Genomic DNA, 15,399 nt, shown 5'->3' with positions numbered 1-15,399 from the left:
TTATACGAAGCCCGAGTTGATAAGTAAAGTTGGTAGCCCTGGGAGTTGCAGCATTCTTGCTGCAATACCTAGGCTCATCAGTACTCATAGCAGCTAAGTACCCTTGATACTTGTTCGGCTTCTTGCTTTCACGGAATGTCCCTCTTGTAGCAATATGTCTTTCAGCATCATCGAGCGTATCTTTGAGACACAAAGGTCTTTTCCTTGAGGTAGAGGGATCACCAAGAGGTGGATCAATGGGATCCATCAATCCTTCAACATCGGGCATAAGCTCATCTATTAGAGGTTCATCCAACTTTTCTACAGAATCATCATTATCCTTCCTTAGAATGGAGAGATCTTTGGCCTTCCCAATTGCAGTGTCTTCATCGAAGGTGACATTGTGGATTATTTCCACGTCTCTTTGACTAGGCACATAGATTCTATATGCCTTTGAATTTTCATTGTAGCCCACAAATATACCTTTCTTTCCGGATGCTTCCAACTTGTTTCTTTTCTCTTTAAGCACATGAAAATACATAACACAACCAAATATTCCAAAATGAGAAACATCAAGTTTCTTACTAGTGAAAACTTCTTCGGGTGTCTTGAAATCTAGTGCTTGATGCGGACTCCTATTTTGAACATACACAGTAGTGTTGGCAACTTCTCCCCATAAGGACTTTGTTAGACCTTGATCATGGAGCATGGCACAGGTGGCTTCCATGATTGTTCGGTTCTTCCTTTCAACAAATCCATTTTGCTCAGGAGCATATGGAACAGTTGTCTCCCTCTTAATGCTAGCCTCTCTGCAAAAGTCACTGAATTCATTTAATTCATATTCGGTTCCATCGTTGGTCCTCAATATCTTTATCTTCTTCCCTGTTTGATTGTCCACCAAAGTTTTGAAAGAATAGAACCATTTGAACACTTCATCCTTCTTCTTCAAGAAATAGATTCACGTTTTACAAGAGAAGTCATCCACAAAAATTGCATAGTATAAGTATCCTCCCAATGATGTTATGGCCAACATACTAGATAAGTCAGAATGGACCAATTGAAGAATATTGGTAGTTTGGCTTTCACTTGAGGGGAATGGTCGCCTTGTGAATTTCCTAGTTGCACAACCCTGACAAACTCCTTCATGATTCATGTTGAAATCGGGCATACCTGTGACCATCTTCCTTACCCCCGGTAAGGCTTTGTAATGTAAGTGGGCGAACCTTCGGTGCCATAGCTCAGATTGAAGTGAAGCGTCGCAAGTCAAGTCTCCCAAAGTACTTCCTTCAATTTGATACAAACCTTCAACACTAAATCCAAGTGTAAATGCATCTTTAGGGTTTCTTTGCCAAATACGTACCTTTCCATCAATGAATGCTACCTTGAAGCCTTTATCTTCCATCGGAAAAATAGACACCAAGTTCTTCTTCAAATCACTGCATACAATACTTCTTGCAGACGAATGGTTTGACCTTGATTTAAGTGAAAAGTGACAGTGCCTATTCCTTTCACAGGATAGGTAGCATTATCTCCAAGTATGATCTCCAAATTAGTCTTCTTTTCAACCAAATTTGAGAGGGTCTCCTTGTACCACCTAGTGAAGTGCCTTGAGGCTCCACTATCAATCAACCAATGATCCAAAGTGTCCAAAGGAGAGGCAGTAGATAGAGCGAAATAAAATAAAATTCCTTTTCTTTTTCTACAACATTACTTTCCTCATTCTTGGAGTTTCTTGATCTTTTGGGAGGTCAACCATTTCCATATTGAGCAGCAAGAGCATTCATTTTTCCTTTATTATTGAACTTGTTGTTCCTTTGATTGCCATTGCCTTTGTTGTTGTTGTTGTCATCATCCCTTGGAGAGTTCTTCTTGTGAGGACACTCTCTAGCATAGTGGTTGAACCTGTTACAATTGAAACACCTTCCTTTTCTTCCTTCTTTGAATCCCTGCTTGAACCCTTGACCCTGTCTCCTTGGACCAGCATTATTTTTCTTCTTTGCATGAGTGGAGTAAGCAGTGGGTTCATTTCCATTTGAAGGCTTGTCTCTCTCCATCATCCTTGTCTCCTCTTGAGTGCATCTAGCCAATAATTCATCGAAACTAGGAATCTTGTCATTGTTGAGAATGGTGGTGTTAAACACATCCCATGCTCTTGAAAGACCCCCAAGTGCAATGAAAGTGAGCTCATTGTCAGCAATAACTTCTCCAATAGATAAAATGTCATTCTTGATTTGTGTGATTCTCATGAAGTAGGATTGGATGGACTCCCCTTTATCCATCTTGACGTCCTTCGCTTGTTTTTGAGAAAGAGGATTTGATTTGCATTGTTCACTTCGAACATCCCAGCCAACTTATCATATATTTCCTTAGAAGTTCCCAAATCAAAAATATAGGCAATCAAATGCTTTTGAATAGAATCAACCAAAATTTTCTTTGCTTTGACCTCACCTTTTCTATACTTCGTCTCAGCAGTAGTTGGTGCATTTGAAGGAGGCTCCACCACTTTTCCCTGCACATTGTCCAATACTTCATGCTCCTGCAAAGTCAAGTCCAAAGCCATGCATGATAGTCAGATTTGTCATTGAGCTTGTCCCCAATCTTGAAGTAAGATGAAGAAACCATTGAAACTTGTCCAATAAATGTTTTTTTATGTGACTGCTTTTCTCTCTCTTGCTTAGGCTTTGTCTTCACCTGGGCTTTGATACCATGTTAATTTTAGTTAACAATGGTATGTTCTATGCTTAGCACAATTACTTCAATGTTCCTTTAGCAGCCCAATGACAATTTCAATTTAGTTTTCCAATAGCAATCACATTGACAATAATTGTAGATAGAACATAAAATAAAATGCAGAAGACAAGCCAAGACAAGAGGACACCAGATTTGGCGGATGCCAAGGAAAAACCCCAATGTGGGGAAAACCCTTTGATCAATTCTTCTTATTATTATATCAAATGTTCAACAAAGAGAGAGAGTACAAAAGTCAAAATTGACTTGCCAAATCAAAGTCAAAACAACCCTGTCAAATCTGTAGTCAAACTCAACCCTAACCAGAAAGTCAAAGATGGTCAATGCAATAGTCAAATAGTCCTCTTGAAGCTCGGTCAAACCAAGTCAAATTCAACCCAAAACAGTCTTGAAAATTATGGTTAAACTTGGTCAACTTTGCGGTCAACCCTACAGTTAGCCTTGCGGTCAAAGTGCCCGAAATTTCTCGGTTCTTGTGTCGAACTGCATGGCTTGCCAAAAACGAAATTTTCCCACAAAAATCGCAATCAAAGGATGAGTCAAAGTGCTCGATCAATGCTGGTCAAACTCTTGCAACAATCCTGAAATTCGGCTCTGCAATTTTCCCAAAAAATTCGTCCTTTTGCCACATGTGTGAGAGAGAGAAGATCTACCCAATAGTTGTACGAACCAATGAGAGGAGAGAAGAAATGTGTGTGATGGTGATGCCAAACGCGGTGAGAGGGCACTTGTTTTTATACAAGTTGTTGAGGGTGAAGAGTCACGTCCATTGGGCTTGATGATCCTACATGATGATGTGGCGGACCTGAACCATTTGCACATGTGTGGGTATAAATTCAAAACACACTTCTGCTTGTCCAAATTAGATGATCTTTATGTCAATTTTGGTCCTCTCGAAAAGAGGAATTTAATACAATCATCATCTCCATCAAATGAGCTCCCAAGGTGGAATTTGGCCCTAGTTGCCAATTTTAACAAGCCACCACTAGTATGATTTGATCAGAGATTATCTTCTAAGAATTCGTCCAATCTCCAAATTTCCGTTAAAATACCTAGTCGTACTAGGATGATGAATTTTTCCTATGCAAGAACAAATAGAAGAAAAAGAAAATAAACTAATTTGGGTGGAATCTTTCACCACCGAAATTAGTAGAAAGGAAGGGGTCTTAAAACCCTCAGAGCTCCAACTCAAGAATATCAGATGGTTTGATCCACAATTAATGATGCCTCGTTTGATCTCAACCCTCTTCTATTTATAGATGGGCTCCAACAAGTGTGCAACACCTAATTTAGCCCCAGTTGACCCAATTTTTGCCCAATGTTAACCCAACATAGGAAAAATTGGGTTTTTACCTCTTTAACAAGACTATAGCCTACAAGGTCGGATAGGCTATTTCGTCCTACATAAGGCATCAATTTGGAGAGGACATTACATCCCTACTTAACTTTTTATTGGAACTTTTTTAATAAAGGCCAACAGTAAGTACCAAATGGACCCATTGAAACATCAAACGTTCTCAACTTTGAAAGAGTCATCCTTGTTTTAGGCCACTCTGAAGTAGGTTCATACAAGCCTCAAGGATCAAGTCACAAAGCCTAGATTGCATTTTATTCCATCTAGAAATTGGACACTTTGGTTCATCAAGGCATCTAAGAAAACTAGAAACTTTTGAGTGACCTCCAATCTGAAACCAATTTGTCATCTTAAGGCAAAAGAATTTATATAGAGATCCTCAAACAGGTGCATCTATTTCCAAGTTTCAGAACTTGGTGATAATGTTGACATTTATTGTGAATTCAATCATTCTTTTTGACAAAAGAAATGAAAAAACATCAACATTAATATAAACCTTCAAATAGCTCTCAATGGCTTGTTGGGAGGCCAATACCTGATGCGCATTGAAATAAGCTATGGCAGCTTAAATATGAATAGACTACCTGGCCTTTCAGGATTAGGATCTTCTGGATATCTCTAATTCAGCCCAAGAAAGCCCTCTTTGCCTGGTCCCTCATTCTAGGAGGCCTGGTTGTTGACCATTGCCTTGTTCACCTGCGTACCCCTCTCCCCAAATGCCCCATTTACAACAGGCCTGAGTCACTTAAGCATATTTTTTGTTTCTTCCCTTTTACCAAATTAGTGTGGCAATGGGGCTCGAACTTCTCTGGTCATCTGTCCCTGAATCCTATCTCTTGGAAAACAACATTGCTAGGATATAGGCATCCATAATCTGTTCACTTGCAATCTCCATGCCAGTTTGACAGGTTTGAAATCTTATTTCTAATTTGGTTAGAAAGAAATGATGTGATATTGAATCAAACCCCTGCAAAAAAAATTGACTTGTACTGACAGTTCGGTTGTATGTGCTAATCTTTCCATGTAGATTATTATTCAAGTCAAGAAGGTTGAACTGGACCTAGCCCATCTCTGTCAGCTTCTGGACTACTAAGGAGGTGTCCCTTGCACCTTGTGTTTGGAGCTTCTTGCAAACTAATAAACCCCTCAGCCTGGTCTCGGCAATAACAACGGAGTGGTGGTCGGCCCTGGCAGACAGCAGACCCAGCTATGAGCAAGCACAGGAAGCAACGACATTACTGACCTCGGAGGCTGGAGCCCTCCTCCTAGGCCTCAGAATGATCAATTTCCTGGGCTGGGATTTGTGATCTCCGAAACAGAAGCCCCGAAGGAGGAGAACGATTACGTAATTTAACTGCACCAGACACCAAACTGCCATTTCAGGACTGGGGAGGGCAGCAGAACAGTCACATGGATGATCCTCTCGATACAGGTATGATCCCTGCAACTGCTTGACGATACAACTTTCAAGATTTTGATGATCATAATCTTGATCTTTGTAATTGCCAAAATGGTAGTTTTGATTTTCTGAAAATAATCGCCCGCACCAAGCGGTAGGTATTATCAAAATTTTGGTTGATGGTAGTTTTGAACCCCCGAAGGAGGAGAACGATTACGTAATTTAACTGCACCAGACACCAAACTGCCATTTCAGGACTGGGGAGGGCAGCAGAACAGTCACATGGATGATCCTCTCGATACAGGTATGATCCCTGCAACTGCTTGACGATACAACTTTCAAGATTTTGATGATCATAATCTTGATCTTTGTAATTACCAAAATGGTAGTTTTGATTTTCTGAAAATAATCGCCCGCACCAAGCGGTAGGTATTATCAAAATTTTGGTTGATGGTAGTTTCGTTATATAAATATTGAGGTAGTTAATTTGGGCGATGCCAGTGCTCGTGGTTGTTGCCCTAGCAGCCCACTTTTTTATTTTTAATGTCATTGTATGTATTGTGATATATGTATAGAACCATCTTCCAAAAAAAGTGGGGAAAGATGAATATTCAGACAGCAAACCTCATTTGCATGCCGCTTCCCCGCCACCCATTCAGCTCCATTGCCACGCTCGCCAAATTGCTCCACGGTCCTATCCGCAACTGCACAGCTGAAATTGGATGCACTGCTGCCACTGCTACCAGTCCCACCGTCATATCCACTGCTGCTAGGACTGCCTCCATTGCCAATTTCCAAAACCTCATTCTCCTCGCCCTTAATTACGCCATCCTCTGATCCTCCACCAATTCTAAGGACACCCCGCCCGTCATTAAGGGAAATTTCGTTTTCATCAGGCGGTATTCTAGGGTTACAGTCTCCATTCTTCTCTGCAGAAATGGCCAATCCCTTGATCTGACTAACACCTTGCTCAATTAAAGCAGCAGCAGCATCATTATCACTGCCCTTCTTACTATTATTATTCTCTTTCTCGGGAAGATAACAAGGCCCGGAATCCAAGTCCTCGTCCTCGAATAAATCCTCGTAAGACTCGTAAAATTCTTCGGGGTTTACAGATTCCTTTTGATTCAGATCACTTTCTCGAGCCATGGAATTCACGGCAGGGAATTTTGAAAAGTATTCATAAGGTCATTGCAGTTTCCGGAAGCCGGTAAAGACTCGATCCATCCAATTCTTCAGAGCTCTTGTACCCGGTAGTTCCAAACCAGCGCAGAGCTCTGTGAGACTGCCAAAACCGCCTAGTTCGATCGGCCGAAACCTCTGAATCGCGTGAGTGATGGAAATCAGTATTGGATTTGGGCAGCAAATACTGTCCTAGCGTTAGGAAATTTATGAAAATCTCTTGGCCTGATAAATCGGACTTGGGGGGCGAGTCGGCGACAAAAAGAAAATTCGTAGATCCGAATGGACTTTCTGCGTCATTGCGATATCTGTCACGTCACGCCAGTCATTTTCATCCTTGCGTTAAATTTTCAGTTTTTTTTGTACTGTAATTGGTTTGAAATGGTTAGAAGCTTTGAGTGGGCTTTAATGGCACTGTGGTTTTCAGCCCCTGATTTATACGTAATTTTTCGTCAATTTGGTCATTTTTTTTTAAGATATTGCTACCTTTGAAAATCCGTGATTGTTTTGTATTCCTCTACCTTATATTTATTGTATTTGTAATATTTTTTTTCAAATTTATAAACTTATTTTTTATTACATGATCTCATAATCAGCTAGATTTTAAATTTTTTATAAATGTCTTTTTCAAATTATGATTTTTTTTAGTTAATATTAAGGTGACATATCTTAATAGGAAAAAATGATTTATATGAGTTATATTTTTATTGTATAAATATACAAAAATTATTAATTAATTTTAATATTTTTATAAAACAAAAAATATTTATTGTGATAAATTCTATATGATATCAAGTTTGTTTAAGTTATAGTGGTGGTAAGATAGCAAGGGTGTATGTCTTACTAGTATGTAAGTTTTAGGGATAATTTTTGTGAAGGCACAAGATGGAGGAAGCTCAATAACTATGAGGGAAGAGTACATCATGAAGAATTATTAGCAACATTGTGCAAGTTATAAGCAAAATAGCAATAAGGCAATCCAAGCCCCTACATACACTTTAGCAGTTGGAAGATCTAGAAAGTGTTGACACCTACACTCCTGTGATTCTTTAAAATTTGCAAAGCACTGCGAATTCTCTTCATTTGTTATGCAAAAAATGATAATTAATGTAAATAAGTAGGGTACCCTAGAAAGAAAATCAACTAAAGTTTGAATCTTTGTTATGATTACTCCTCGCACCATATTCATATGTAATTGAGCATATTGTAATTCTAGTTTTTTTTGTGTATAGTTGTGGCATGGAAATTAAGGGAGTAACAAGGATTAGTGATCATTTATCAATTTTATATTGGTTTATGCTAGCGTTGCATCACCATCATCGTTGAAATATAATGTTATGACATCTAAAAGGGATTAATGTTATATAACATGGTTTTGATATTACATTTAAAAGGATGTGCATTTATATGTTTTGGCACTACGAATACAACCATGGTTTAATACTAACTTTAACTTATAACATGATAGTGTCATGGTACACAATGCACACACTTATGGTTGATGTGCATGAGTTAATTATTTGTATAATATGATGGTGTTTGCATTCATATAACATTTAAATGACATTGCAACAAGCAATATGGGATATTGTCCATCGCCTTGCATGCATTTATCACTCTGCGCTCAATATGACTTACATGGTCTTTTATGAGGGTTGGACATTTGATCAACAATTTAGATTATGTCTTGGGCCTAACATGGTCAATACATTTCCCCTTGCATTAATGAGAAAAGAAAGTGTTGGCTTTACAGTTGGTTGGCCATGGGAAGTTACCCCTGCATTGTCAAGAAGTTGTCATTCGATTAGTTTATTGGTATCTTTGGCTCTATTCTAGATGGTGGTGGAATTGTTTTGGCTCTAGAATCTTAACCGTTGCTCAAAAGGGTTTTTAAAAGCCAATTTGCATCACTATACGAGGTTAATATCCATTGCAGTCTTCGTGATTGCATATTTTGTGATTAAGGATTAAATTGGTTCCATTTGTTAATGTTTGATAAACATTTTAGAATGTGTCTTGGGCCTAACATGGTCAATACATTGCCCCATGCATTTATGAGAAAAAAAAAGCGTTGGCTTTGCAATTGGTTGGTCTTGGGAAGTTACCCCTGCCTTGTCAAGAAGTTGTCATTTGGTAAGTTTAATGTTAACTTTGGCTCTGTTCTAGATGGTGGTGGAATTGTTTTAACTCTGGAATCTTAATGGTTGCTCAAAAGGGTTTTTAAAAGCCACTTTGCATCATTATACGAGGTTAGTATCCATTTCAGTCTAGTGGTTGAATATTTTGTGATTAAGGATTAAATTGACTCCATTTGTTACATGCTTTAAAGTCTTGTATCCCTCTTTCCCTAGTCTTGGTTGTTAAAGAAAAGGTTGGAGGCTTGGTTGCTAGGTTTTCATTGTTACTTCCACATGTTCATATTTTTCACAAACTCTCTTCCCCCACAATTGTATGCTACTTCATTTGATAAAAGAAGAAAAGGTTATGGTTTATGAAACTGGTCTTCGACTTTCTCTACCTCTGAGTTATTTTAATATGAAGGTTATGTCAAAAATGGTTGCATTATGAGTCCTTCTTGGTTAACAAACTTTGGAAATGGTTGTTGTGGTTTGTATGAAGAAACATTTTTTTAATACTCTCTGGGAGGCTTTGTTCAAAACATGACCTATTTGTGGCTCTAATTTAATATTGTTACAAAATTGTGTACATGCAAACTCTTTTAAATAACTAGTCGAGCTCCATTATGAAGTTATTTGGGTGCAGACTTTGAAGAATGGTTGTGGCTATAAGCCCTATTTTGAAACCTTGAACTATCAAGTCTTATATCTCGCTTCTTGTAGATAGTGATGTGGTTTTGGTTAAGATGTGTTAGTTTTGTCTAGTTTGAACTAAATACTACTAGAGTTATTATAAAATGTTTAAGGTTTTATGTAGAGGGAAGATTACATTGTTATTTAGTTTTGACTGCCAATACAGTTGAAGTCTTAGCATTGAAAATCATTGGAAGTTTTTTTGTTTAACAGGAAAGCCATGCATTGTTTAAAAAAATCATGAATTGATGTTAATTAAAAGTCATTGTTGTATGCCAGTGAGTATGATAGCTCACTCATACTCAATATTGGTTTTGATACAACTAGAGGTTTACAATTTACTATGGTAAATTCTAATAAACATATAAGTCTTATTCACAGTAATTACAAGAAATATATGTGGACGGTTGGAGAAAAAACAAAGGTTTAAAGGAGAAAAAATATGTGTATAAAGATTATGTGAGCAAAAGAAGAAAACCCTAACTATGCAAGGGTCTTACAAACATTTCTAAAATGTGATGCTTACATTGATTATCGAACATGTATTGGACGTCACTCAATGTTAAAAATTTATAGCATAAGTCTATCTTGTAGCTTTGATGGATCGGTGCTAAAGATTTAAATATATAAGATTGTTGTAATGGGTCCTCCAATACAGAGCTTGTTCCCCTCCTCTTCTTTAGTTGACAAGTATGAAAGGTTTACTATTATTAATACTTCAACTTTTTATTATCATTCTACCATTTGTCATTTTATTACATATTTCCCTAAAAAAATCATAATCTCTTCCATGATTCCACTTTACATAATGAAGGTTTGAAAATCAAATTGCAATATAGAAATACTCTTGGAATTATTGGAAATTGTATGGGATAGTCGTGAAAAGAATTATATGTCATGGCTTGATTTGAGAGATAAGGAATTTTGATGGATGACTGGTTTCATTTGAAGGTTTTTCCGCATCATATTTCCCTGTATCACATTCATGTTTATGCTTGAACAATTGCACAATCATCTAGGCCATATTTAATATATTTAACAAAATTTGCAATTAGTTTATTGTTTTGTGTATGATACTTTTTTATTATTGATGTTTGATTTAGATTTTTAGATGATTTTTTCAACAAAAACAATAGAAGAAACAAAGGAGAAAGGGGTAGAAGGCCCAATATTATTTGGCGGGAAGGTTAAAACAAAAGGGCTTAATTATCTATACATTTTGATATGAACTTGGCATAATTCAATTAGATCCTTCAAATTGGTGAGACCAACCTTTGCAATCAAGTTGTCTTGCCTCACCCACTAGCTCATCCTGATGATGTATTGCAGCCTCATCCTGGTACTGTTGACATCCCTGCCTCTCCTAGACAACCTACAAATGATGGATGAAATCCTGAGCTTGCCCAACCTGCCTCTAGTATTGTACAATGGCCTGCCATTCCTATTCATCTTTAATCTATCTCTGTTCCAAATCATGTGATCCCTTTAGCTACTTCTTTTGCCAGGTCTCTTCCAAAGCAGTCCATCCCTATAATCCCATGAGGCAAAGGAAAGAAACCTATGTTTAAAGCTAGCACGGGCTCCATTGGATTCTACCTCCACTTCTAAGCCCTATATAGTTAAAGATAAAGTGGAGGGAAAAGGGGAGATGTCATTTCGAGACTTACACCTAGAGACATGGTGACTTTTATTATTATTTCCATACATTTGGTGCACACTGTTCTAGACATGATGATACTTATGGACATATTTTTTTGATAACATGGATATTATATATATTTTTTGGGAGACACAATATTATGTAATGATCATATCATGACTTTATATGTGATATATCATATGTTGTAATATTATATTTGTTTGTTGATTTATTTATTAAAAAATGGGAGTTACAAGGTGAAATGTGAATATCTGTCAAATGGAGAAAGAGTCTAGTAGGAACCCACATGCTTATAGTTATATTTAAGTAAAAGAATCGTAATCTAATCCCTTTCCCTAAAATAATTTCTTATTTTCAAAAAATTAATAAATAAAACTAGTTAGAGGAGATTCAATCAATAAATTGATTTCTATTGGAATAAAGGCAAATGGAATTATAAATGAAAGAGAGAGAATTATGTATGGAGGTATGCTACAGCTTGAAAGATTATTATCTTTCTTCTATTTTGTTAGGTCCCCATACTACTAGTGTAACCCATTATTCTTATTAGTGCAACCCCCTTATTATATCATTGTGCCCATGTAGTCCCCATATTGTTATTATTGTGCCCCATAGAAGCCCACTATTGTTATTGTTGTGCCCTTACATTATTATTGTTATGTCGGTTCTGATTACATTATGACCCCTTAGACTCCTATATATAGAAAGGAGATCTCGTCATTTGTATCATCCAAGAATTGTTCATTTGTGTAATGTAAAGGAGGTTCTCCCCTAGAAAACGTTGATTTCTAAGGTGTTGATCTTTCTTTTCTATATTTTTGTGAGTTGGTTTCATAACATTTGGTATCAGAGCTTTGGATTCTATGGTTTCGCTGCTCCAAATAGGTCATCATGGAATTTTAGCTATAACTTTTTCGTTACGAAGTTTCAGAAGCTAAAAAAAAACCCATTTGAGAAGAAATTGGTCTGAACCTCGGATCTGAATTTCAGATCTTGTCTAGCTATATTTTCGGAGATATGATCTGAGGAAGTTAGGGTTTTTGCAAGCTCCAGAATTTCATCTCAAACAGGTCATCGTGGAATTTTCACTATAATTTTTTTCTACGAAGGTTCAGACTCTGAAATTAAAACCCATTTGAGTTGAAATCTTGGTGAAGCTCAGGTCCGAATTTCAGATCTTGTCTCGCTATATTTTCAGAGATATAATCTGAGGAAGTTAGGGTTTTTGTAGACTCCCGAATTACATTCTAAACAGGTGACCTTGGGAAAATCGTCATAACTTTCTCTCTGAGCATTAGATTGAAATTTCGTCAGAAGTTACAGAAAGAGGACGAACCTTAGTTTTCTGTGTATATTTTTCACATCCGAAGATCGAAACAATGACATGTGGCACATCGTACAATTCGCTCTACTGAATTTTTTTTATAATCAAGTCATCTTAGGAGATTCAGCATAACTCTTTCTTGGAGAATCCAATTTTGATCAGACTTGTGGCACTGGAAAGAGGACTTAGAGGGATACCACAAGAAGAAATTTCAAACCTTAGAGATCCGCAATTACAGAGGTACAACAAATTCAATATCAAGCTTCTACAAAGCGAAAAAAGGTGTGTAGTCTTTTCAAAATTTTGCATAAATTTGGGTTGAAAAAATTAGTTTGAAGTTCAAAGGGCATAGTGAAGCATAATTATCATAATTGATGCCCCGAACAAAGAAAATGGAAACACCTAGTAAGCAACCTGAAATCTCTAGCATGAGTCATGATGAAGAGGAAGAAATGCAACATGATATATCGAAATTATGAGACCAAGTGTAACAAATTTCACTCTCACAAAAGGTAACAGAAGCTAAGATTGATGATTTAAAGAAAGGTGTGGAAACTAATATGAATGGCATGCAAGTTAAGATTGATGGCGTGGAAACTAAGATGGATGTCATGGAAGCTAAGATGAATGGCATGAATGCTAAGATGGATGGTATAGAAGAAAAACTGAAAGGCAACATGGAAGATTTGAAGATAGATTTGACTAAGTTGCTACAAGAAATGCTTATTAATGGTGAAAGGGTAGTAAAGGAAACTCATGATGAGAACAAAAGAAATGTTAATCGTGATTTCATAGACTCTAACGTTGGATTGAAGACCCACCATGTCTCAAAGATCAATATGAGGAAGTTTGATGGCAAGGATCCCGCAACATGGATACTACAGATGGAGCAATTTTTTTATCTCCATGATGTGAAAAACACACAAAAGGTACGCATTGAAACTTTATATTTGAAACCAAATCAGTTTGTATGGTATCTATGGCTTTGCTCTTGTAAACAAATTGTCACTTGGGCAATTTTTACAGAAGAAATGATAGCACATTATGAAGCAACACTTTTTTAGCCAATTGATAAACCTCAAACAAAAGGGTTCAATGATGGAGCACATTGAGGACTTCCAAAAATTGAATATAAGGGTAAAAGATATTCCAAAGGAGCATAGGATTGATGTGTTTCTAGGGACCTTAAAGGATAACATCCAACATGAATCTCGCCTTTGGGAACCTGATTCATTGGAGAAGGCATTCCGGTTGGCAAGAAAAATGGGAAGCAAAATTATGGCAACAAGGAAGCCTACCACTCACAATAATAAATATGGAAGCGTTGTTGCCCCTAGCCTTCTGCAACCTACAAGGTTGACACCACAGCAATTGGAAGAAAAAATAGAAAAAGGGCTTTGTTATAGTTGTGATAGTCATAAGTGTGCTAAGAAGAAATTAATTTACATAGATTGTGAAGAGGAGGAAGAAAAGGAACAAGAAACGTCAAAAGAAGAGGATATACACCATGAACAAACCCTAGAGAAAGAAGAAATGAATCCGACCATATCTTGTAATGCATTGGCAGGAATTACCACTCCTCAAACTATCAAGATTGAAGGACATATCAAGAAGAAAAAGGTAATAAGGTTGATTGATTCGGGCTTATTCATTGTAAGATAGTCAAGGAATTGAATTGCTTCCTATATCCAACACCAGAGTGTTAAGTGATGGTTGCAAGTGGAGGAACCATAAATTGCTCTGGAAGGTGCCATAATATCAAGCTATCCAAGGGAGAATATGTATTGAATAGCCCAATGATTTCCATTCCAATGGGTGGTGATGATGTTATACTAGGAGTCCAATGGCTACAATCCTTGGGTACAATAGCTTTTAATTTTCATGAAATTTTCTTCGGAAGGAAAGGAAGTTGAATTAAGGAGTATCACAGGGAAACCAGGAAAGATAATCAGCTCTAACAGAATGACAAAGCTTCTAAAGAAAGAACAAAGAGGCGTAATTGCATAATTATGTTCACTAGAGGTTCCCACATCGAAATCATCTATTTCTCCAGATCTCCAAAAAGTCTTGGACAATCATTCCAAGGTATTTGAGACTCCTGAAGGCCTCCCACTTATTCGTGATCATGATCATGCTATTCATTTGATTCCAGGAAGTGTTCCTACACAAAGCAGGCCTTACAGATACCCATATGCCCAAAGGAGTGAAATTGAACATATGGTTGCAGAAATGCTAGAGGTTGGTATAATTATCCATCCAAATTCGATAAATGAAGCAAGGGATGAATGGAAGAATAACGAAGCAGGGTGGGAACTCATTCAAAAGTTGTAGAAGATCCTAGTTCAAACAATATTTCCAGAACTTGACAAGGAAGGAAAAATCATATTGGAACCTGAAGTAGTCATAGAACCAAGAAACCAACAACTACGAAATCGATCAATTTTAGAGTATCTCATCAAGTGGAAGAACTTACCCGTTGAAGATTCCACATGGAAGGACGACAATTTTATAAAGAAGCATCTAGAACTACTCAAGCTTTGAGGACAACATTTTTTGAAGGAGAGGGGCATGTTAGGTCCCTATACTACTAGTGTAACCCCTTATTGTTATTAGTGCAACCCCCTTATTATATTGTTGTGCCCATGTAGTCCCCATATTGTTATTATTGTGCCCCATAGAAGCCCACTATTGTTATTGTTGTGCCCTTACATTATTATTGTTATGTCGGCTCTAATTACATTATGACCCCTTAAACTCCTATATATAGAAAGGAGGTCTTGTCATTTGTATCATCCAAGAATTGTTCATTTGTGTAATGTAAAGGAGGTTGCCCCCTTGAAGAGGCTGATTTCTAAGGCATTGATCTTTCTTTTCTATCTTTTTGTGAGCTGGTTTCATAACATATTTCTCCTTTCTAAGTTGTTTGGGACTAAGTTTGTCTTG

General features: G+C 37.1%; 1 protein-coding gene across 2 annotated transcripts in view; it reads right to left on the bottom strand.

The window, feature by feature from the left end:
* LOC149210280 (SAND family protein) overlaps positions 1-6,966 on the bottom strand; it is a 213,747-nt gene extending 206,781 nt beyond the window's left edge. Inside the window, exon 1 of one of the 2 annotated variants that reach the window (XM_089396668.1) lies at positions 6,105-6,966. In XM_089396668.1, the coding sequence (XP_089252794.1) occupies positions 6,105-6,629 (525 nt within the window). In that variant the 5' untranslated portion in view covers positions 6,630-6,966. The remainder of the gene's footprint in view (positions 1-6,104) is intronic. The other variant, XM_089396669.1, reaches the window with a different exon arrangement.
* Positions 6,967-15,399: the final 8,433 nt, after the last annotated feature.

This window comes from Pinus tabuliformis, chromosome 1_2 (genome assembly GCF_031772625.1).
Source record: "Pinus tabuliformis cultivar Carrire ecotype Pingquan chromosome 1_2, CPIR1, whole genome shotgun sequence".
In the NCBI taxonomy this organism is placed as follows: Eukaryota; Viridiplantae; Streptophyta; class Pinopsida; order Pinales; family Pinaceae; genus Pinus; species Pinus tabuliformis.
Note: the sequence above shows the minus strand (reverse complement) of the source record. Positions and strands in the feature narration are given on the sequence as shown.